Here is a 23,677-nt window from a genome sequence, read left to right as displayed (position 1 = left end):
ATATTGGAAATGGCAGGCTTTTTGACATTCTTACTTTGGTCAAGATTTAACAGGACTGCACGTAGAATCTTACAATGAAATATCATGCTCTCAGCTGATTCGAGATAAGCTATTCTTCATCAAGTTAAGAAGATGCTCTTCACTACAAACTGGCAGTCAAAGTAAAAACATCAACAAACCCAGGGTGGATATTGAATTTTATTGGATTAAATTTGGAAAGATTTTCCTTGGAATAACAGACTGTGATGTTGGTTGGCACTAGTACCCTGTCATCTTTCGTTCCCAAGAAACTGCAGCTTTGAAGGTGGAGTGATGGTGGGCTTTCCAAGGGCACCATTGAAAGTTCTGAGGGGAGGGCAGGATTACTCAGCAAGATAACAATGCTGAAAAAGGAACAGCATGCAAGCTTAGGTGAGAGGAAAAGAGGAACGAGTAGTTGCTGTTTTATTTTAAACTTTTAAGGATTGTTTATTGGCAATAATTCAAGAGCTCAGAGAGGCATTTACTTATAAGACCGTCAAACAGAACGATGACAGCTGATGAAAACCTCGACACATTTTTCGCTGGCGAGCGTCTTCATGACCTTCTCTACTGAGATGCTCCAATGTTTTCATACATCACCTGGAAGGCTTCCTGATTTGAATCATTCTTGCGGAGATGCAAGAAAGATTCAGGTTTATTATGCCTTGTTTAAAAAAACAAAACAAATCTCCGTAATTCACCTACAGTCTAAGTGCAAGAATTCATAAGGCACTGCATGCCACTGCAAAGCCTAGAATTCACAGGGCCACTTGAGTGTATTCCACTGGCTCAGAGGCAGGGTTCACAAAAGCCCAGAAATTGGGCTTATGGGTTTTGGGGTTGACATTGACGTAATCTGTCGTTTCCTTTATGTTCTCATAGTCTAGGACGGATTCATTTCTTCGTCCTCCAGGGGCTGAAAAGATCACTTGTGTGTAGTTCACATCCTTGGTGGCCTTCGGGGAAGGGAAAGCAAAACCTTTGGGTCAAGATTCTTGCCATGTTTGGAGGAGATATTGAGCTCACTCACTCAAAGAGGCTCACCCTAGGCTGAATGGGAAAGAAACTGGGTTCCAGCTAGCGGTATCTGGGGGCAGGGGTAGGGTAGAGCGGACGATTGCTCCTCGTGCCCACCGGAATGAATGAGTTTAAGGAAAAAAGGCATGGAGACTCCATCCAAGTACGGTCAAGAGTCAGAGTGGACTTTGGCCAGTGACTAGGCCATGGGAAGGAGGGGTCCCACTAGAGCTTTCATTTTTTTTTTATTGCTCAGATTTTTAAAAATTACTCAATGAATTTTATTACTTTTATAGTTGTACAACAATCATCACAACCTGATTTTATAGCATTTCCATCCCAAACCCCCAGCACATTCCACCCCCCCCAACTTGCCTCATCTGGAAACCCGTAAGTTTTTCAAAGTCCATGAGTCAGTATCTGTTCTACAAAGTTCATTGTGTCCTTTTTTTAGATGCCACATGTAAGTGATAGCATATGATGTTGGTGTCTCACTGTCTGGCTAACTTCACCTGGCATGATAATTTCTAGGTGGAGCTTTCATTTTTATAGCCCACTCAGATCTACTCTGTCTGGATAATCCATGCTGATAGGAGCCTTTGGGCAAAAGCCTGAGCACCCTCCCCTAAGGATGCTGGAATGACTCCAGAAGCCCCTCCTTCCTTGCTCCCATCTTGTATTCAAGGTGACCCCAGACTCGACATGGAGGGCTGGGATCCTTGGGAGGGTCCATTACCTGGTGGGTGGGCGGCGAGCTGTCTGAGCTGTCAGAACTATCGGAGGATGTGTCGCTGTCATCTAGGGAGAAATAGAAACTGTTCTTCTGCAGGAAGCCAGAGGGTGTTAGGAGGAGGTAGGGGCAATGGAAGGGAGAAGGAGACAAAGACAGAGGCAGAGCCAGCGACTCAGAGAGGAGTGGGGAAGAGAGACACAGAATCCACCAAAGAGGAAAAAGGAATAGAACAGAAAAAGGGCAGTGGGGCAGAGACCCTCCCCAAATAGCCAGGAACATGTCCAAGAGTTCAGGCACTGCTGGGTTTTGTTTGTTTGTTTGTTTGTTTCTTTTTAGGGCTGAGCCCACAGCATATGGAGGTTCCCAGGCTAGGGGTAAAATTGAAGCTGCAGCTGCCAGCCGATACCATAGCCAGCCAATACCATTGCCAGGTCTGAACTGCATCTGCAACCTACACTGCAGCTCATGGCAACACCAGATCCTTAATCAATGGAGCAAGGCCAGGGATTGAACCCACATCCTCATGGATACAAGTCAGATTTGTTACCTCTAAGCCATGACAGGAACTCTAGGCACTGCAGCTTTGTCCAGCTCCATCTAAAAGTAATGCCAGTGCTGGAGGGGCTGTGGAGAAAAGGGAACCCTCCTGCACTGCTGGTGGGAATGTAAACTGGTACAGCCACTATGGAGAACAGTTTGGAGATACCTTAGAAATCTATACATAGAACTTCCATATGACCCTGCAATCCCACTCTTGGGCATCTATCCGGACAAAGCTCTACTTAAAAGAGACACATGCACCCGCATGTTCATTGCAGCACTATTCACAATAGCCAGGACGTGGAAACAACCCAAATGTCCATCGACAGATGACTGGATTCGGAAGATGTGGTATATATACACAATGGAATACTACTCAGCCATAAAAAAGGATGACATCATGCCATTTGCAGCAACATGGATGGAACTAGAGAATCTCATACTGAGTGAAATGAGCCAGAAAGACAAAGACAAATACCATATGATATCACTTATAACTGGAATCTAATATCCAGCACAAATGAACATCTCCTCAGAAAAGAAAATCATGGACTTGGAGAAGAGACTTGTGGCTGGCTGATGGGAGGGGGAGGGAGTGGGAGGGATCGGGAGCTTGGGCTTATCAGACACAACCTAGAATAGATTTACAAGGAGATCCTGCTGAATAGCATTGAGAACTATGTCTAGATACTCATGTTGCAACAGAAGAAAGGGTGGGGGAAAAAACTGTATCTGCAATGTATACATCTAAGGATAACCTGACCCCCTTGCTGTACAGTGGGAAAAAAAAAACACTAAAAATTTTATATACAATAAAAATAAATAAATAAATAAATAAATAAAAGTAATGCCAAGCCCACCAGGTTGAACTGTGCCCGGGAAGGACTGTCTGCTGCAAGGGGAGTGAGCGGGCATGTGCTGAGATGCTGTGGCCCAATGAGAACTGCTCTGGCCCCAAAACCACAGGCACAGCTTTTAGTCTATGTCTATCACTAACTCCAGGAAGGTTACATTCCTTTTTTTGTGCCCTGGTTTTGTCCCTTGTCAAACAAGAGGATTGGACCATGATCTCTGAGGTTCCTGCCAACCAAACTGTGTCTGAGTTGGGCCAGGCTCCAGTGGAGCTTCAGGATCAGGGGTCATGGCAAGGCCATCACCCCTCGTATTTCACTGACACCCTGAATTCACGCGAAGTGGCATCTTTTGATTCCCATAGGCACTGAGGCCTTATTAAAGATATAAATAATATCTCAGTGCTGAGGAAGTCTGACAATTAGATTTCTTCAAGGGAGAAGATCCAATTAGAACAAAAGAGCTGGGAGTTCCCGTTGTGGCTCAGTGGGTAATGAACCCGACTAGGATCCATGAGGTTGTAGGTCTGATCCCTGGCCTTGCTCAGTGCATTAAGGATCTGGCATTGCCGTGAGTTGTGGTGTAGGTCACAGATGCGGCTCAAGTCCCATGTTGCTCTGGCTGTGGTGTAGGCAGGTGGCTACAGCTCCAATTTGATCCCTAGCCTGGGAACCTCCATATGCTGCAGGTGTGGCCCTAAAAAGCAAAACAGAACAACAAAACAAAACAGAAAAAACAGAGCAAACTCAAAGCAACCAAGAGCTAAAGCAAAGAGGAAGGAGCAGTCTCTGGCAAGGGACTCTCATGCTGCAGAAGTGACCGTTGCCACGTGTGAAGAGTGACCTGAAGTGCCTCCTAAGTGGAGAAAGAGAAAAAAAAGGAGTGATGTCCCTGTTGGCCCACTTGCCAAAGGGGGATACAGATGTGAAGTGTCACCAAGACTCACACTTATTCAAATGCCCAGATGCCATGGCTGGGGGACAGGTGGGGTGGTTGAAATCTTGGCTCCACCACTCACTGGCAGGCAGGAGAAAAGATGCCAGAGGATCACAGAGACAGGGGAAGAGAGGGTCCCCAAGCCTCCCCTGCAGCCATTCACACATGACCAAAGCTGGGACCAAACTTAGACCCACACAAACCCAATGAGATCCACCCTCCGCCAGGATAGGAAGAACAAGCTTCTGAAACGGGGGTCTGGCTTGACCTGTACTGAGGAGGGTGTGAGGAATCTCCAGGCTAGGGGTTTGGGCAGGACAGCCTGGGGCTGCTGCATGGAGCCTCCCCTGCTGTCCAGACAGAACAGAACAAGTTTTGTGACAAGTTCACCACCTGCCCCAGTACTCACGCCGGTATCGGGGCTCAGATGCAGGGGGGTTTCTCTCTGCCCGAGCTTCCTTTATCTCCTTGACAGCAGGTGCGTGGGGCTGGGCAGGGCTGAGTATGGGGACCTGGAGCCTGGCCTCTTTCAGTATCCGCTCATTCTCCTTGACTAAAAGGGAAAAGGCAAGTGACCCATGTGAAAGGTCGCTGGGTCGGGCCCAGGTCCAATAGGGAAAACTGATCTTTGAATCTTAGCATGTCTCTGCTCAAAACCCGGCAATGCCCCTTGCCTCCTGTGGGGTAAAAACCCAAGTACCAGCCTGAAGGCCCTCCTGGCCTCACTCCTCCTTCCTCTTCCTGGCAGCTTCTCAGCTGGGCCACCCCAGCCTCTTTGCTCCCGGCACAGTGTTTGTTCTGTGCATTCCTGGCTTATAGCCTTTCTAGGTATGACTCACGTCCTTACTTCCCTAGATTTAGACTCACCTGTCAGCATCGCGGGGACACTGACTCCCCCTTCCAATGCCTATCTCCTCACCTTGCTTCATCCTCTTCCCCCCCCACACCCCACCCAGCACATAGCATAAGCTAACACATTTTTACTTGTTTATGTTGTTCATTGTCTGGGTTACCCATGGAATGTCAGGTGCATAAGGACAGGGAGTTTTGTTTTGTTCCCTGTTCTGTTGAATAAGTGAATGAATGCATGAATGAGTCACTAGAGAAGCCTAAATTTACACCACCCGACCCAGTGCCTTGTCCTAGCACAGCTAAAGCAGTGTTACTTTATTTTCTCTGACTATAATGTCTTCCCTGGACAGAGCTTCCTTCTTTCCACTGTAAACCAGTCCCAGCATCCAAGCTAATCTCTCAGTCTAAGTATACTTCCTTCCGTTGCAATGCTAGGCCATTTCTTCACTTGCTCAGTCCCTTGCCAGTGATGAAGGAAATTCACCAGGCTCAGGTTACGTGAGCCCAGCCTCCCAAGCACTGCAGAGAAGCCTGTCTCTAGGCAGGTCTGTGGGATGGATGGCCTCTGAGCTGTCATTGTCAACCACAAAGAGGTTGGGTCAGGATGGGGATTATCCCCTTAGAGCCTGGCAGAGAGAGGGGGCATCTGGCCAGTGGATCCTCAGATAGGTTTTCAAGTGATATTTAGGGGCTCCAAAGGGGACTAGTGGCTGGGGAGTGGTTCCTGAGAAGGACCAGGAGGGAAGAGAAGGCTGAGCCAGTTACCCATGTGCCGGCTGAGCAGGTAGTTGATGGCTGCGAGGAGGCAGGCCTGCAGGACCAGCGACACCACTGCGATCACTACTCCTTGCCAGAGCTTCATTTCTCTGTTGGGAAAGGTCAGGTTAGAGGTTGCAGAGGTGCTGAGATGGATGCAAACCCATCCCCTGCCCTCTGCCAGAGGCAGCCCGCAGAAGCTGGCTTGGAAGCCGGCTATACCATCAGCCTGAAAGGAACCCGTGCCGGTTCTTCCGGGGCCACTCACTCCGTCAGCATGATGTGCTCCTCGCAGGGAAGCTTCGGGTTGTGAGTGGGGCTCAGGATCTCTGGAGGGGGGTGGTAGGAAAAGATGTGGGTGGATCCACCCTGGGCACCCTGTCGCCAAGGAGCACGGCCAGCGGGACTGTCCCGGAGACCTGCAGAGGTGGGGCAGCAGGTCAGGACTCCCAGGCAAACTCAGCTACTGGGGTGTCGTTTGCTTTTCTCTCCCCAGATTCCAGATTTTGTCTTTTTCTTTTTAAGGCTGCTCCTGTGGCATACGTAAGTTCCCAGGCTAGGAGGTAAATCGGAGCTGTAGCTGCCGGCCTATGCCACAGCCACAACCGCACCAGATCTGAGCTGTCTGTGACCTACACTGCAGCTCAAGGCAACACTGGATCCTTAACCCACTGAGCAAGGCCAGGGATCGAACCTGCATCCTCATGGATACTAGTCAGGTTCTTATTCTGCTGAGCCACAATAGGAACTCCCCAGATTCCAGTTTTTGAATCTACAAAAGAGGCAGTAAGGGCCAGTGGGCACTTGTTCTCTGCCAGCCACAGTGATGAGTCCATGGGACATGGCCCATTCTACCTGATCCACATAATCCCATGACTTAGATGTCACTACCCTCCTTTTATAAGGAGCAATGTGAGCTCCAAGGGCTGAGGGAATGCGTCTGAGGTCACACAGCCAGGCCTGGATCTGAGCTCTACATCCAAGCCTACACCTCCAACCATTCGTCTCTGCTCCCAGGAGACTTACCTGCTGCTGGAAGCACAAAGGGGTCCAACTGCAGCAAACACACAGGTAGAGACTGTGAGGAAGCCCAATCTTACACACACACACATGCACACACATTCACTCACACCCTCTGTGACTTCACTGGGCTTTAAGTCCAGGACTGTGGATGCTGTTCCAACCTTTACGAGCATGTTTATTTTAAAAATCAGCTGATGGAGGAGTTCCCATCGTGGCTCAGCGGTTGATGAATCCGACTGGAAACCAGGAGGTAGCGGGTTCGGTCCCTGACCTTGCTCAGTGGGTTGGGGATCCGGCATTGCTGTGAGCTGGGGTGTAGGTTGCAGACGTGGCTCAGATCTTGAGTTGCTGTGGCTGTGGTGTAGGCCAGCGGCTATAGCTCCGATTCGACCCCTAACCTGGGAACCTCCATGTGCCAAGGGAGTGGCCCAAGAAAAATGGCAAGGAGACATAAATAAATAAATAAATAAATACATTAAAAAATAAAAATAAAAATCAGCTGATGGAGTTCCCATCGTGGCACAGCAGAAACGAATCCGACTAGGAACCATGAGCTGTCGGGTTCGATCCCTGTCCTCGCTCAGTGGGTTAAGGATCCTAAGGACCCGGCGTTGCCGTGAGCTGTGGTGTAGGTCACAGACACAGCTTGGATCACAAGTTGCTGTGCCTGTGGCGTAGGCCAGCGGCTACAGCTCTGATTAGACCCCTAGCCTGGGAACCTCCATATGCCATGGGAGGGTGGCCCTAAAAAGTAAAAAAGAAAAAAACAAAACACTTATAAATTCCATCAACATGGGGTTGAATATGGAGATTACACTAAGACAAGCCAGGATAGTAAACACTGAAAGGATGTTTATTCAGTACAAGATGAGGCCATGAAACCGCCCACTGTCCTACTGAAGACGGTAAAGGTTGAAAAGCCTTTTATTGCCAATAGGCTTATTTTCCCCCCAATCAGTTTCCAAGTGATGAGGGCCGTGTGGAAAGTCTCGGCGTTTTGGGTTTTGTCTGCAGTTCTCATGCTGGGGCTCTTCCAAGCTCCAACTTGGACTAAAGTTGGGGCACAGAAGAGGCACTAACCAGAGAGGGAGTCTGTGGGGCTTGTCACCACGGCCTCTCCAGGCCTGTGGGTATTGGCCGGCTGGGGGTGCCAGAGGGAAATTACCACCTTCACCCCTACACCCTTCACAAAACAACAAGCCAGCCCTTAAGAATGACTTTTGTGTGTGTGTGAGGTCAAAACTTGGGAACAACCCTGCCCAATTTAGTCATCATACTTGCTTCAGTCGCGTCTTTCCCGCCTAATAAATTCTAGACACTTCCCGCAAAGGAACCTAACTCAATCTACCCTTTGCTTTTCAAGTTAAATGAGCAAAGAACACCTAACACCATCACGCCTAAAGAGCTGTATTTAGTCTGATTTATAAAGCTGGATTCAAGATCCAGACACGAGTGCTTCATTACGTATAGATTCAGATCACGTAGGGATGCGCTGGGGGAGATGGTAGGTGGGAACGTTCTAAGTGGGAGAATTCCCTTTCCTCTTCCTCTGCTTCACCCCAAGCACCCACCACCCTGGTGCCGAGAAGCACCAGAAGTTCATCTGAGCATCAGAGCTTCTGTGGTTCCTTCTGCAGGACAGCTGCATGAGCTCACTCTGGTTTAGCACAAAGGGGCCCCAGGGAGGCAGGAGGTGGAAACTGACCCAGACGGAAAACAAGAGAAATGACCCACCTCTCACCTCCTCTGAGTCCCAGGACAAATGGATAGAAAATCGAACACTCGCCAGCTATCTGCAAGCTCCAGAAAGAAAGCTCAGTCTAAAAGTGGCATGTACAGGAGTTCTCGTTGTGGCTCAGTGGTTAAAGAATCCAACTAGGAACCATGAAGTTGCCGGTTCGATCCCTGGCCTTGCTCAGTGGGTTAAGGATCTGGCATTGCCATGAGCTGTGGTGTAGGTCCAAGATGCTGCTTGGATCTGGTGTTGCTGTGGCTCTGGCATAGGCCGGCAGCTATAGCTCTGATTAGACCCCTATCCTGGGAACCTCCACATGCCGTGGGTGTGGCCTTAGAAAAAGACAAAAAAAAAAAAAAAGACCTCCCAAAAAGTGGCATGCACAAAATAAAATTTACAGAGCCAGGATGCCAGAAATAAAACACCAAAGTGATGAAGAAGAAGCGAGAAGGGCATTGTTCTCGAAAAACAGTGATCTTGAAGGATCAGGTGACTTGACAGAAGAAAGGGCATAGGTGTATTTTAAATGCCCTTGTCTTCTTTTGAATAAGCTGTCCTAAAAGTTCAATATGAAGCTAGTACAACCTTGTAAATCAACCATACCTCGATAAAATTAGAAAAAAAATTTTCAATAGATACCAATTTCTCAAGAAAATGTCATTACCTATCCTGATTTCTGGGGCAGTTGCAAAAATAAGATGCGATCTTAACTTTACCAGGAGAAATTTATTGCATCAAAAAAGATATGAAGGAGTTCCTGCTGGGGTGCAATAGGATCAGCGGCTTTTTGGGAACATTGGGACACATGTTCAGTCCCTGCCTGGCCTTGCTCAGTGGGTTAAGGATCCAGCATTTCCGCAGCTGCAGCGTAGGTCGCAAATGCAGCTTAGATCTGATCCCTAAACTAGGGCCAATGGGAAGGCCCCCCAAAAAAGAAAAGAAAAAGACATGAAAATCCTGGCAAAGGGCTAGAAGCTAGGCTAGTGCGCCTGGAACATCAATTGTTCCTTTTTTTTTTTTTTTTTTAAAGGGCCACACCCACTAGGTGAGGCTGGGCCCAGGCGAGGGGTCCAATCGAAGGTGTATATTCTGGCCACAGCCACAGAAATGGCCAGATCACAGCCGTGTCTGTGACCTACACCGCAGCTCAGGGAAATGCCGGATCCTTAACCTGCTGAGCAAGGCCGGGGATCAAACCCGCAGCCTTATGGATACTAGTCAGGTTATTAACCTGCTGCGCCACAATAGGAACTACTCAAATGTCCCTTTTTTAAAGGTGATCTAGTGCCTTAGGATTGATTACCTCATATTGAGCATCTCATTCGTCCTTAATCTCAGAAATTATTCCCCCTCTTTCATTGAAGGAGATGGTCAGGACGCCACCAGAGCTATGTTCTAAACGTGTGCTCAAAGTTTTAATCTTTAAAGACTCCCTTCTCTCTTTATTTATTAAAAAATTAAACAAAGAATAAGGGTTTATAATATGAGAATTAAAAATGTAAATAAGCAAAGCATTTCACAAAAATGACCCCAAATTTCTTCCATAAAGTTTTCTATATATTTTCATAAATGCATACACTTTGGAGCATGTTTACACGATATTTTAAAATATGGTGTCACGCTGATTGGTAGCTTTTTCTCTTCACTTAATATATCATAAACTTGTTTCCAGACAAGAAAAACCTCCATTAAAAGACTCCAATCTACTAAATGCCCATTGACAGATGAATGGATTAAAAAGATGTGGTACATGTATACAATGGAATACCATTCAGCCATAAAGAAGAACAAAATAATGCCAGTTGCAGCAACATGGATGCAACTAGAGATTCTCATGCTAAGTGAACTAAGTCAGAAAGAGAAAGAAAAATACCACATGATATCACTTACATGTGAAATCTAAAATACAGCACAGATGAGTCTATCTACAGAGCGGAAACAGACTCACAGATATGGAGGGCAGACTTGGGGTTGCCAAAGGGGACAGGGGAGGGGGAGTTCAAGGTTAATAGATGCAAACGATTACATTTAGAGTGGATAAGCAATATAGTCCTACTGGACAGCACAGGGAACTATATCCAGTCTCTTGGGATAGAACATAATAGAAGATAGTATGAGAGAAAGAATATATATATATATATGTATGACTGGGTCACTATGCTGTATAGCAGAAATTGACACAACACTTAACTGTATTTCAATAAAATAAAATAAAAAAGCTCCAATCTAGGGGCCCACAGGCCAAATTTAATGCCAATTTTGCCATTAAACAAAATTTAATGATTTTGTTTGATAACATGCCTTAAGACTTTGTATGTGGATGTCCTGAGGAGGACCAGGTTCCTTTTAGACCCTGGCTGGTCCCTGAAGGCATTTGAGTCTGTCACCTTCCGTTTTATAGCATCATTTAAAGTTACTACTATTCCACTCTATTGGTGTTTCTTAGCAGGCTGACATTCTGAAGCAGACAGTTCCTTGTTGTCTAGAATTATGTGGACAGCCAGACATTCGGTGTCCTGGGAGATCACCGATAACAGGTGTTAACATGTCAATGTAACAACCAAAATGACCAAAATGACCGCACCCATTTCCAAACGTCCCATTATTTTAACACCAATCTTATTTTGTCTCTTTATTCAAACCTAGATTGCCTGCCACTCCTTCCATCATTCTGATATATTATGAGCATCTTACTAGCCAAATGGCACACAGTACCCGTGGTAATAGATAACATAAACGTCAAACAGATCTCAATATGGATTCAAGTTCTGTTCCCTTCCAAGTGTGAATTATTGAACTCCTCAGTGTCTCAGGTTCTCTACCTGTACAATGGGGCCAATGAGAGTATCTACCTCCCAGAGTTCTTATGTGGGCTCTGGGAGTTATGTTTATAAAGACCTAAATCAGTGCCAGGCATATGGGAAGCACGCCATAATTACTAGGTATTATTCAACCCTAAAATGCCACACCAGCCACCAAGGTGGTGACTAGAGTAGAGCTATTAAAACTGGGTCACTCTATTTTAGGAAACTTAGGCATTCCTTCTGAGTATGGTTTGAAGATAAAATCTGGGCAGAATGAGAAATGAAAATGATGACCGATGTCATTATTAAGTGGCTAATAGCCTCTAACCACAATGAGCAAGTTGTTCCATGGTGTCTAACAGCAGATTGCTGATCAGACAGTCGGCAGAAACATCTACTCATTTGTGTGGGCACACACACATGCACGAATGCTCACACACACACACACACACACACACACACACAACCCCCAAATGACTGGGAAATGAGCAATCCGAGGCAATTATGCTGTGACAAAGTGCCCAGACCATGTACAAGTAGGTAAGCCTTGTCCCATAATCAAGAAGGGACTGTTCTGCCCTCTTTCAGGTTTTGGTGATAGAGTGTCCCACCAGGTGCCTTCAAACACACGCCAGCAGAGGGCTAAGAGCATTTCTTCTGTTCACTTCAGACCTGGTGGAAATCCTTAGGCTCCCAGTGAAGGCTGGATTCCATTTTCTTGTTTCTCCTTCCCCTGATAAAGGAGCTCTCTCGTGGCAGTAGGTACAGCAGAACAAAAGATGTGAAATAATAAAAACACACCTTTTTCTCTCTGATGTCATGCTTTCTTTGGATAGATAGATTCTGGAAAGAGTGGTTTAAAATAAGACCACAACAGAAGGTGATTTCGATGAAAAGCATGTGGGTTAGAGCCATTGTCATCAATATTGCTAAGCTGACTTGGTCGATTTATCAAGTCTCTTTAATGGCTTTTATGAAGCATTTAAAAAGATTTTCTCTGCTTTGCTGTATGGTAGAAGTTGACAGAACACTGTAAATCAACTATAACGGAAAAAATAAAAATCAATAAAAAAAGACTTTCTGGCCATTTTTATCATTTATTGCTTTTAAAAAGAACAATTTGAGGAGTTTCCATTGTGGTTCAGCAGAAACGAATCTGACTGGCATCCATGAGGACGCAGGTTCAATCCCTGGCCTTGCTCAGTGGGTTAAGAATCCAGCATTGCCATGAGATATGGTGTAGGTTACAGACATGGCTCAGATCTGGCATTGTTGTGGCAGTGGTGTAGGCTGGAAGCTGTAGCTCCGATTTGACCCCTAGCCTGGGAACCTCCATATGCCTCGGATGTGGCCCTAAAAAGACAAAAAGTAAATAAAATAAATAGAATAAAATGCACAATTTGAGCTAGAACACAGTGGAAAAAGAACAAGGCAGCGAGGAGAGCCTGGCTTATCCTCCTGGCTCTGTCACTTGCCAATTACAGCATGAGACAGGTGGAAGTCTTTCCCAGGCCCAGCAATTGACAGGACCCCTAAGGCTCTCTCTAGCCCTCAGCATCCTGTCTTTTTTTTTTTTTTTTGTCTTTTTAGGGTTGCACTCGTGGCATACGGAAGTTCCCAGGCTAGGGGTCAAATCGGAGCTACAGCTGCCAGCCTACACCACAGCTGCAGGCAACTCGGGATCCGAGCCACGTCTGTGACCTACACCGCAGCTCATGGCAATGCTGGATCCTTAAGCCACTGAGCGAGGCCAGGGATTGAACCCACGTCCTCATGGATGCTAGTTGGGTTTGTTAACCACTGAGCCATGATGGGAACTCCAGCTTTCTGTTCTTTAAGGACTGAAGTAGAGTAGGTGAAAGGGAAGTATAGCTGGATGGAAACGGAATCTTTTAAAAGAAAAAATATATATTCATCTTACAATATCATCCAGTCTCCTTCATATTATTAGACTTTTCTCCCCTAATTGAATATGCAGTTTTGAAGAGTCGGCAAAATGAGGAAACGAAAATAAACCAAACTAATAATGAATATAACCACAGGAACAGAGAAGGCCGAACATTGTGAGGCCACTGAAATTTTCTTTTCACAAAATCTCAATAAAATTATTGATTGCTAGAAAAATATAAACTAGCAAAATTGATTTCATCAGGCCCAGAAAATTTAGATGGAAACCAAAGCAAAATAATAAGAAAGAAGTGTGAAAAGCAGTGTAGTCTCTAACTGCTTAAGGCAGTGAACTTGGAGTTGGACAGCTTGAGTTCACACCCCAGCCCATCCCCTGCATAAGCTTGATGTAGGTATTTAACTTCCCAAAGCCTCTCTTTTCCTACCTGTAAGATGAGAGCAATAATAATTAATTCCCAGGATTAGATAAGATGAATATATTGGAGTTCCTGTCGTGGCTCAGTGGTTAACAAATCCAACTAGGAACCCTGAGGTTTCAGGTTTGATCCCTGGCCTTGCTCAGTGGGTTAAGGATCCGGCATGACCGTGACCTGTGGTGTAGTTTGCAGACGCGGCTCAGATCCCGCATTGCTGTGGCTCTGGTGTAGGCTGGTGGCTACGGCTCCGATTAGACCCCTAGCCTGGGAACCTCCATGTGCTTCAGGAGCGGCCCAAGAAATAGCAAAAGCAAAAAAAAAAAAAAAAAAAAAAAAAGATGAATGTAAATGATACCTCCTTCTGCGGATGAAATAAGATGAGATATGTGAAGCAGTTATTCTAGCTTTTGTCACCTATTAAGAAGCATCCAATACATGGAAGCTATTATTATTTAGAAATTAAAAGCATTACAAAAATTCTCTACTCAAACTCTGTGTCCAAACAGTTTTACAAATGAGTTATTTTGAACTTTTCGGGAACATGTACTTTTTATGCTATATAAGAAGATCCAGGGCACAGAAAAAGATGGAAAACTCTCCAGACTCATCTCACTTACGAATATAGAGACAAACATGATAATATCAAAAGGCACTCCAGGGATGTCCAGGGAATCCGTCATTACAACAAGGAAAACTAACGTTGAGTATTTACCATGTGCTTTTATCCTCTTACTCTACGAGACTAGGCATCATCACCATTTCACAAAGGAGGACACTGAGGCTTGGGGAGGCTGAGCAATTTGCCCTGGGGGACCCACTCAAAGAGTCAAGTTTTTTTTTTTTTTTTTCATCTTTTGTCTTTTTAGGGCTGCACTTGCGGCATATGGAGTTCCCAGGCTAGGGGTCGAATTGGAGCTGTAGCCACCAGCCTGCAGCTACTCTGGATCCCAGCCGTGTCTGTGACCTACAACACACAGCTCACAGCAACGCTGGATCCTTAACCCACTTAGCGAGGCCAGGGATTGAACCCGTGTCCTCGTGGTTGTTAGTCGGGTTCGTTAACCACTGAGCCATGACCGGAACTCCCAAGTTTTTTTTTAATTGAAGTAGAGTTGATTTACAATATTGTGTTAATTTCTGCTGTACAGAAAAATGATTCAGTTATGCATATACAGTATACACTGTTTTGTCTTTTGTTTTGTTTTTTTGTTTGTTTTGTTTTGTCTTTTTGCCATTTCTTGGCCCATTCTCGCGGCATATGGAAGTTCCCAGGCTAGGGGTCTAATCGGAGCCGTAGCCACCAGCCTACACCAGAGCCACAGCAATGCGGGATCCGAGCCGCGTCTGCAAACTACACCACAGGTCACGGCCACGCCGGATCCTTAACCCACTGAGCAAGGCCAGGGATCGAACCCACCACCTCATGGTTCCTAGTCGGATTCGTTAACCACTGTGCCACGACAGGAACCCGTATACACTGTTTTTAAAACATCCTTTTCCATTATGGTTTATCATAGGACATTGAATATCGTTCTCTGTGCTATTCAGTAGTCTAGAGTCAAGTTTTAAACTCACACCCATCTGACTCCAAAGTTTAACCCTCAATCCTTACAAAGAACTGCATGTTACATGCAAACATAAATACAACATGAACAAATCAGATTTTTTAAATGATCTCAGTAAGATGGTAAAATAATGGATAAAATTGAGGGTTCATTTTTAATTTTTTCATAAAGTTGATTGCATTCAAGGGTGAGGATTGTTTCTTACTCTAATAAAGAATATCCCTTCTATACGAACAATCAACATCTTACCAAATCATAAAGTATTTTAGCAGTTATTTGAGAACAAGGATGTCTGCTGTAACCATTTTTAAAAGTTAGTCCTGGAAATTTGAGTCCTGGAAATTCATCCACATTTAACAACAATATTGAGTATTTATTTAGTATGTTCTCTGTGGCAGACACATGTACTAGCTGACTCAACTCTCACAATCACCTTAGTAGGTAGGTACTATCATTATTTCCATTTTACAGAGGACGAAATTCAGACACAGAGAACTTAAGTAATTTGGCCAAGATAATGAAAAGAGTTAATGAGGTCTTGTGCCCAGAGGGGCGCTGGAGCCTCAGCTAATAACTGATGCATCAAAGAAATGGGGCAAAAAAAAAAAATCAAATTTCTCCTTATTTGCAAAAGATGTGATTTTATACTGATAAATCCCCAAAGAATCAATTGAAAGACTAGTGAAATTAATGACACTGTTCAGGAAAGTCCTGAGGACCTGATAAATATTCTAAAATTACCAGCTATCTTTCTATTATTTTAGCAATGGCCAGTTAGAAAACCGAATTGGGGGCGGGGAGAGGCAGGAGCCTTAGCAACCTTCACCACAGATCGATCTGAGAATAATTTGAATTATAGGAAAGTTATTTTGCAGAAAATTGTAGAAATTTATTGAGAAATCTAAAAGACTTAAAACTAATAAAGGCATACGTTGATTCAGACTGAGAAGCTAGAAGACTAAGAATAAATCACTTTGAAATTGAAATCAAGTGAAATTGAAATAAATCAATTTGAAATTGTCCAAAGTTAGAGTGAGAACTTTTTTATCTCAAAATATGCAAAAATTCATCTGAGAAAAAGTAGTACCAATCCAGAAGCACTGAAACATGTTTGAGAAGAAATTGAGACAGGTGGATTCCAGACACACCACTTTTTAAAAGTAGTGTAGGCTTGTAAAATATGCCTCTGTACAGTGCATATATTATAAAAGTAATTCACAAAGCAGGGAGAGGAAAGAGAGGGGTTATTTTAAAAATGTTGCACTCAGAATAATGAATTAGCTACCTTTAAGAATCCAGAAAGTATCTTAGATTCAGATGTGATATAACAAAATAAAGTATAAAGGGATTAAGGAAGTAAATATTTTTGAGATATTAAAATTGAAAGGAAATAGGATCAGATATTCATATATTTAATAATATTTATGAAATCCGCAAATGAGAGAAAACTTTCTCAGTTTATGTGCAATGGAAGAAATCATAAAGTGACACAAGCAAAGCAGATCTGGTTCTAAAATATTAAAATTTTATACTCAATATTTTGTAATAATCTAAAGGGGAAAGAATCAGGGAAAGAATATCTATATAACTGAAGCCCTATGCTATATACCTGAAACTAACACAATATTGAAAATCAACGAGGATACTTCAATTAAAAAAATTAACATGTTAAAAAAGGATCTAAAGGCAAACAGACAAAAAACTAGAAAAAATATGTGGAACACATAATTTTTAAAGATTTTACTTTTTTTTTTTTTTGCAAAAATTCTTATGAAAAGCCCTAGCACTCCCCAAATGATAAGCTATAAAAGGCGTGGAACAGACAATTCACAAACAATCGAGAATGAGACCAAAGCTGTAAATGCAAGGTAGCTCTACCCACTGTGGGTTATAAAAATGAAAAGAATGGAAAACAATCTAATTGAAAAACAAAAACTTAATAAATTAGGATGAAGGTATAGAATGGGGTGTTTTATACAGATATTTTAAATTATGTTTAGGAAATATTAATCTTGGGAAGGCTCAGGTCTGTGAAAAAGTACAAGGCAGTTACATTTAGCTTGTACTTTATTGTATATATATATATATATATATATGATATACAATATGATCGCAACCCTGTAAAAAGTAAACATAAATTAATGAATATTTCTAAGAAAGAAAACTCTGCATTATTAGATTTTCTTGTCTATTAGTTGAACACTAACTGCCACCCTCAATTCACCTGATTTGGTTTCTCCAAATCCAGAGTAATTAATAATAATTGTGTATATCAAATATAGATTTTTCTCATGAATATAAATTATGAAAATTAAATTGGGGATTCTATTTAAATTACTTTATTCAAAAATGAGAAATGGAAGAAAATATACCTAAATGTTCACAAAACTAGGTAGTGAAATGTGGATGATTTTTCCAATGAGGAAAAAAAAACATATTTTAAGAGAATGGAGACAAGCCCAGAAATTCTGAGTAGCTTAAATTAGCTTGAGACTAAATTTATCTACATAAATGTTTTATTTAACCTCTAAATTGTATCTCATATTTTCTGGCATTGAAAGCACAGAAGATAAAATGTTGGCAGCTGATCTAAACTTAGTAAGGAGTATGATAATTTGCCAAGGCAAAGAAAAGATGCTCACTCTGTATCTTAAGTTATAGAATAGGAAGGCAAAGGCTATTCAAAACCCTTTTGGTAAGTTCTGTACAAAGAAATAATGCACTTCAATAGAAACAACCTAAATGTCCATCAACAGATGAATGGATTAGGATGTGGTACATATACACAATGGAATACTACTCAGCCATAAAGAAGAACACAATGATGCCATTTGTAGCAACATGGATGGAGCTAGAGACTCTCATAGTAAGTGAAGTAAGTTAGAAAGAGAAAGACAAATACCATATGATATCACTTATATCTGGAATCTAATATATGGCACAAATGAACCTTTCCACAGAAAAGAAACAAACTCATGGGCATGGAGAACAGCCTTGTGGTTGCCAAGGGGGAGGGAGAGGGAATGGGATAGACTGGGAGTTTGGGGTTAGTAGACGCAGACTATTGTCCTTGGAGCGGATAACAATGAGCTCCTGCTGTATAGCACAGGGAACTGTATCTAATCACTTGTAATGGAATATGATAGAGGATAATGTGAAAAAAGAATATATATATGTATGTATATATGGGTCTCTTTGCTGTATAGCAGAAATTGACAGAACATTGTAAATCAACTATAATAATTTTTTTAAAAAAAGAAAAAATTAGAAATAATACACGGAGTTCCTGTTGTGGTGCAGTGGAAAAATGAATCCGACTAGTATCCATGAGGATGTGGGTTTGATCCCTGGCCTCAGTGGGTTAAGGATCCGGGTTGATGTGAGCTGTGGTGTAGTTTGCAGATGCAGCTCAGATCTGGTGTTGCTATGGTTGTGGTGCAGGCTGGCAGCTGCAACTCTGATTGGACCCCTAGTCTGGGAACTTCCATATGCCACAGACACAGCCTTAAAAAGCAAAAAAAAAAAAAAAAAAAAAAAAAAAAAAAAAAGCAAATAATACACTTCAATTCTCAATGATTCCAATGTTTTAACTTTCCATGTACTAAATAAATACTATGAAACTAAAAAAATTGTATCTTGGCAAGTTAATCAAACATTGAGATAATCAACACCATGTTTGAATTTCAATCGATTAAATATTTTTTGAGTGGTCTATGTGCATGGTGCTGGGTGAAATACCCTGATGCCCATGAGGGAGATGAGAATGTCATCTGAACTTCCAAGAGCTCATGTTGTACTGGGAAAATTAAGACATTAACTTGCGAAAAATCAGAATGCACAAAAGATGCCACGGCGAAGCATGAAGGATTGGCAGAAGGAGTGATATCAATGACACATATTATTTCAGTGGAAATGGAGATCTCCACGCAGTAGCATGTTCAGAGAAGAGTCGCTGTGTGGTGACGGAGAACAGGCAATGGATGGGTGGAGAACTGGGAGCATAGCACTCCAGCGAAAGGTGTCTGCCAGCCCTGACTGTAGCTTCAGTGGAACTGACAGTCTTTAACAAAGTTCAGTCTAGATGACCACATGGGAATAAGGTTATATGGGAGAAAGCTGAGTACACTGCCAGGTAACCTCACAAGTAAGGGCAGGAGAATGATGGAGAGCAAGGACTTAGTGGTCAGATGAACTGGGATGGAAATCCCAGCTCTGGCCTTCTTAGCCTCATTGTTTGATCAGAAAAATGAAGACATCACTTGTTTCATTTTTTTAAACTCACATGTTGTACGCTTATTCTGCGCCAGCATCATACAAAACATCTCGCCTAAATTATCTTATTTAATCCTCAGAATAGCAACATATTGTTGTCCTTATTTTACGGATAAGAGAACCAGGCTCTAATCCCCCAGGGAGGGGAAGGGAACTCGAATCCAAGCTGTTTAGGGCCAGAGCCTCCATCACACTGCACACGGTATTTAAAAAGCTTAGTTGATTAAGAAGATGTAGTACACATATACAATGGAGTGCCACTCAGCCATAAAAAAGAATAAAATAATACCATTTGCAGCAACATGGATGCAACGTTAGATTCTCATACTAAATGAACTAAGTCAGAAAGAGAAAGACAAATACCATGTGATATCACTTATGTGTGGAATCTAAAATATGGCACAAATGATCCTATCTTCAGAATAGAAACAGAGTCACAGACATAGCCAACAGATTTGTGGTTACTGAGGGGGAAGGGGAGGAAGTGGCATGGACGGGGAGTTTGGGGCAGATAGATGCAAACTATTACGTTTAGAATGGATAAGCAATGCGGTCCAACTGTACTGCACAGGGAACTATACCCAGTCTCTTGGGACACAGCATGATGGAAAATACCATGAGAGAAAGAATGTTTATATATGTATGACTGGGTCACTATGCTACACAGCAGAAATTGACAGAACAGTGTAAATCAACTATATTCTAATAATTAAAAAAAAAAAAAAAAAAGGAAAAGAAGCTCAGTTGAGGGCCTGGTGTCTATAGGTGCACAGCAGCGGAAGATCCTCAGACCAGAACAGAGGGCTCAAGTTCAAACTGGCTTGCCCACATAAAGGCACCCATTTCCATAGGGTCCTGTAAGAAAACTGAGCTCACTTGTGATTTTCAATGTACAAAGCTAGACGGTCCTGGGAGGTCCTCAGTCCTAAACAGTTCCCACTCCTACAACTGTCATCATGTCCACACACCAGGGGACAGAGAAAGTCAAAGTTCCAGCTGTGAAAAGGGAGGAAATCAGGGGATGACAGAGTGTTAGGGTGTCACCTCTCTCCTGGGTATCTGAGAAATCGTCTCTAGAGTTCCTTCGGCTCTGGTCACCGTGGCAGGGGCCTCACCCCCAGGTGGCTGAGACACATCTGGAATATGAAATGAGAACCCAGATCAACGTTGCAGCTCGGCAGCTCTCTAAACTCAGCCGCCTTGGGCACCCTGCTTCCTCTCTCAGAACCTCAGTTTCCCAGAAGCTGAGAGGGGTGAGCAAAATAGATTTAGTTCTGACATTTTGTTGTTCCAGAATTCTCTGACTCTAAAATGACATAAATGAGCCAGAAGTAGCAACACTGAATCTCCACCAGCAAAGCCACATCTCCAGTCACAATGATTTGTAAGTGTGGGTGCAGCTGATTTTTGAGGAGGAAAACCAGTCGTCCAAAATTTCGAATTAGGAGTTCCTGTTGTGGCTCAGCGGAAAGGAACCTGACTAACATCCATGAGGATGCAGGTTTGATCCCTGGCCTTGCTCAGTGGGTTAAGGATCTCGCGTTGCCGAGAGCTGTGGTGTGTAGGTCGCAGACGCAACTCGGATCCTGCATTGCTGTGACTGTGGTGTAGGCCAGCAGCTACAGCTCCAATTTGATCCCTAGCCTGGGAATCTCCATACGCAGCGGTGCGGCCCTAAAAGACAGAAAAAAAAAAAACTGAATTAGTTAATTTGAGGTAAACATTTTTGCAAGAAAGTTTTAGGGAGAAATGTAACTTGGTGATTTGGGGGCGGAAGCAATTTTACAATGACTTGAGGTGAGTGCAACTTAGTGCCAAGATTAAATCAGCAAGACAAAGAATTGCAAGAAACTCAAGCAGTGTTCAGGATTCATTTTGCTAGTTCCCACAAAGCTCCAGGTGAATTGGAGGGGCCGACCACCTTTTATGGAATTAACCCGGTAACTTTTAGAGAAAGGAAACGCTTTCTATAGATTATGCTCAGTTTGTGAGCACTTTGGTGGCTGGGACCCTGTCTTGCCCATACTTTAGCTCCATCATTCCTGGTGCAATTCTTAGAGATAATGTATGAGGAAAGCACTGTTTTAACATTCTGGACACATTGCAGTTAAATCAGTTTGCATATAATAAACACTGTTTAAGCTTGGTTGTAGGGGGGCACTTAATGTCCCTCAGTCCCAATTTCCAACTCTGTTAATCAGAAAACCAAAGAGGGGTGAGACCGTGGAAACTTCCAGCACAGTTATGGCTTCACTACTGGGTCTCAGAGCCCTGGACGTGCCCCCTGTGCAGTCTAGTAGCGCCTTGTGCTCAGAAGGGCCCCAGGGTTGGTTTAGTGCTGGACCATTACTATCTTTAAATCCTTAATAATTTTTAACAGGGAACCCCAGATTCCCACTTGCCTTGGGCCCTTCCAGTTAAACACTGATCCTGCTCAAGGCCTTTTATTGAGTAGAGCAGCCGAAGCCCACACAGCAAAGTCACTACACAGAACCAGAGCAGGGGGTGCCAGTCACCAAGTCTTCCCTGAGTGGTTGGTCTACACTTCTGAGTTCCCAGGCTGCAGAGATGATGGAGAGAGGCCTGCTCTAAAAACACTCGGCTGTGCTAAACTTCGCTAGAAGAGTTTTCCATCACTGACTTCTGTCAGGTCACTTAACACCTCCGTGCCCAGGTTTCCTCAACGATAAAGAGAAGCTACTAACACCAACTCTATTTTCAGGGTTGTTGTAAGGATTAGAAGAATTAATCTATGTGATGCTCTTAGAATAGCTCCTGGAAAAAAAAAAAAAAAAAAGAACCAAGTGTTACCTTTTGCTGTTGTTGCTGGCTTTTCCTTGCCTGAAGGGTTGTGTGGCTTTTTTCTTTGGCAGCATACATTTTCTGATTCCCATTCATAACATTTTAAAACTGCTGGACTGGTTCCCTGGCCTCCACTTATCCCAGTTCCTTGTGGATCAGGAGGAATCTTAAGGGAAAACCTCCTGCAGGGAGATATTCTCTGGGATCTAGTTTCCAGTTGACTTTCAAAGTGTAATTTATAGCTACTACTGATGGAGCACTGGACTGGGTACCAAATGTACATTGTGGAATCCTCATAGCAACACTGTAAGGTGGCTGGTTTTATACCCATTTTACAGATCAGGAAACTGAGGCCTACAAATGTTTGGCCGAGTTCTTCAGATTTGGTCCTGTCTGGATCCAAAGTCCATTCGCCTTCTAGCCAGAGCCCTGAGGGCCACTGCTGCTAAGGCAGCCACAGCTCAGGTTTCAGGAGCAGGAGACTAATGTCCCCTAAAGTGCAAACTGCTGCATCGTTAGCTCGCTTCAAGCCAATTGCAGTTGAATTCCACACCCTGGAATTCTAGCATACAGGTAGAGAAGCTCCTCTAAAACTTCTGCATATGTATTGTCACAAATAGAGGCACATCCCTCAAGCTAATTTAAAATCCTACCTTGTTCAGACAGTACTTACCCTCAGGACCGTGAGAAAGGTCAGATCCCAGCCTATGTTTCAGTGCAGTCCTGATAGAAACATCTCCGGTCGGAAGATTCTCAGTTACTGGAGGTCAGTCACAAATGTTTCATCATTTCCAACAGGGTGGGGGCAGGCTGCTTAGAAGATAGCAATCTAGCTCAGTTGAGTAGAGCGGGGTGAAGCGACAGATAATACCACCTATCTTGCTCAGCCTCCTACCCTACCGCTCTGTGCAGCAGACTCTTTGACGTTGATGAAAATGAATCGTCTCTTTCTCTCTCTGTGAACACGTTTAAACACCAAGAATAGGAGTTCCCGTCTTGGCTCAGTGGTTGGTGAATCCGACTGGGAATCATGAAGTTGCGGGTTTGATCCCTGGCCTTGCTCAGTGGGTTGGGGGCTTGGCGTTGCCGCGAGCTGTGATGTAGGCTGCAGATGCGGCTCAGATCCCACGTTGCTGTGGCTGTGGTGTAGGCCGGCAGTTGTAGCTCCGATTCGACCCCTGGCCTGGGAACATCCATGTGCCGCGGTTTCGGCGCTAGAAGAGATAGAAAACAAACAAACAATACCAAGAATAGGCACACAGCCTGGTAGCACAGAAATAGCACTGGAGAAGGACTCAGGAGGCCTGGGTTCAAGTCCCGGCTCTGGCACTAATTTGCTGTCTGGGCTCACGCAAGTCACTTTCCCACCAGGGGTCTCACATTGTACCTCTAGAAAATAAAGACATGGGCCTCCAGCTATTGGAAAGATCCCTTCCAACTCGCCT

General features: G+C 43.8%; 1 protein-coding gene across 10 annotated transcripts; it reads right to left on the bottom strand.

Annotated features, from left to right (window-relative positions):
• Nucleotides 181–23,277, bottom strand: C9H1orf186 (chromosome 9 C1orf186 homolog). Of its 10 annotated transcripts, none has more exons than XM_013979623.2 (8): nucleotides 22,906–23,276; nucleotides 20,475–20,566; nucleotides 5,930–6,126; nucleotides 5,717–5,817; nucleotides 4,509–4,652; nucleotides 4,007–4,018; nucleotides 1,775–1,836; nucleotides 186–977 (listed from the first exon to the last, which is right to left on the bottom strand). In XM_013979623.2, exons 4-8 carry the CDS (start codon nucleotides 5,811–5,813, stop codon nucleotides 780–782), a joined length of 513 nt encoding a protein of 170 aa, XP_013835077.1. In that variant the 5' UTR covers nucleotides 5,814–5,817; nucleotides 5,930–6,126; nucleotides 20,475–20,566; nucleotides 22,906–23,276; the 3' UTR covers nucleotides 186–779. The 10 variants fall into 10 exon arrangements, with proteins under 10 accessions (XP_003357462.1, XP_013835077.1, XP_020918950.1 ...); XM_021063291.1 differs by having other exon boundaries at nucleotides 5,930–6,036; XM_021063287.1 differs by having other exon boundaries at nucleotides 5,976–6,036.

Source organism: Sus scrofa, chromosome 9, assembly GCF_000003025.6.
Source record: "Sus scrofa isolate TJ Tabasco breed Duroc chromosome 9, Sscrofa11.1, whole genome shotgun sequence".
NCBI lineage: Eukaryota > Metazoa > Chordata > Mammalia > Artiodactyla > Suidae > Sus > Sus scrofa.
This window is presented reverse-complemented; position numbering and strand designations above follow the sequence as displayed.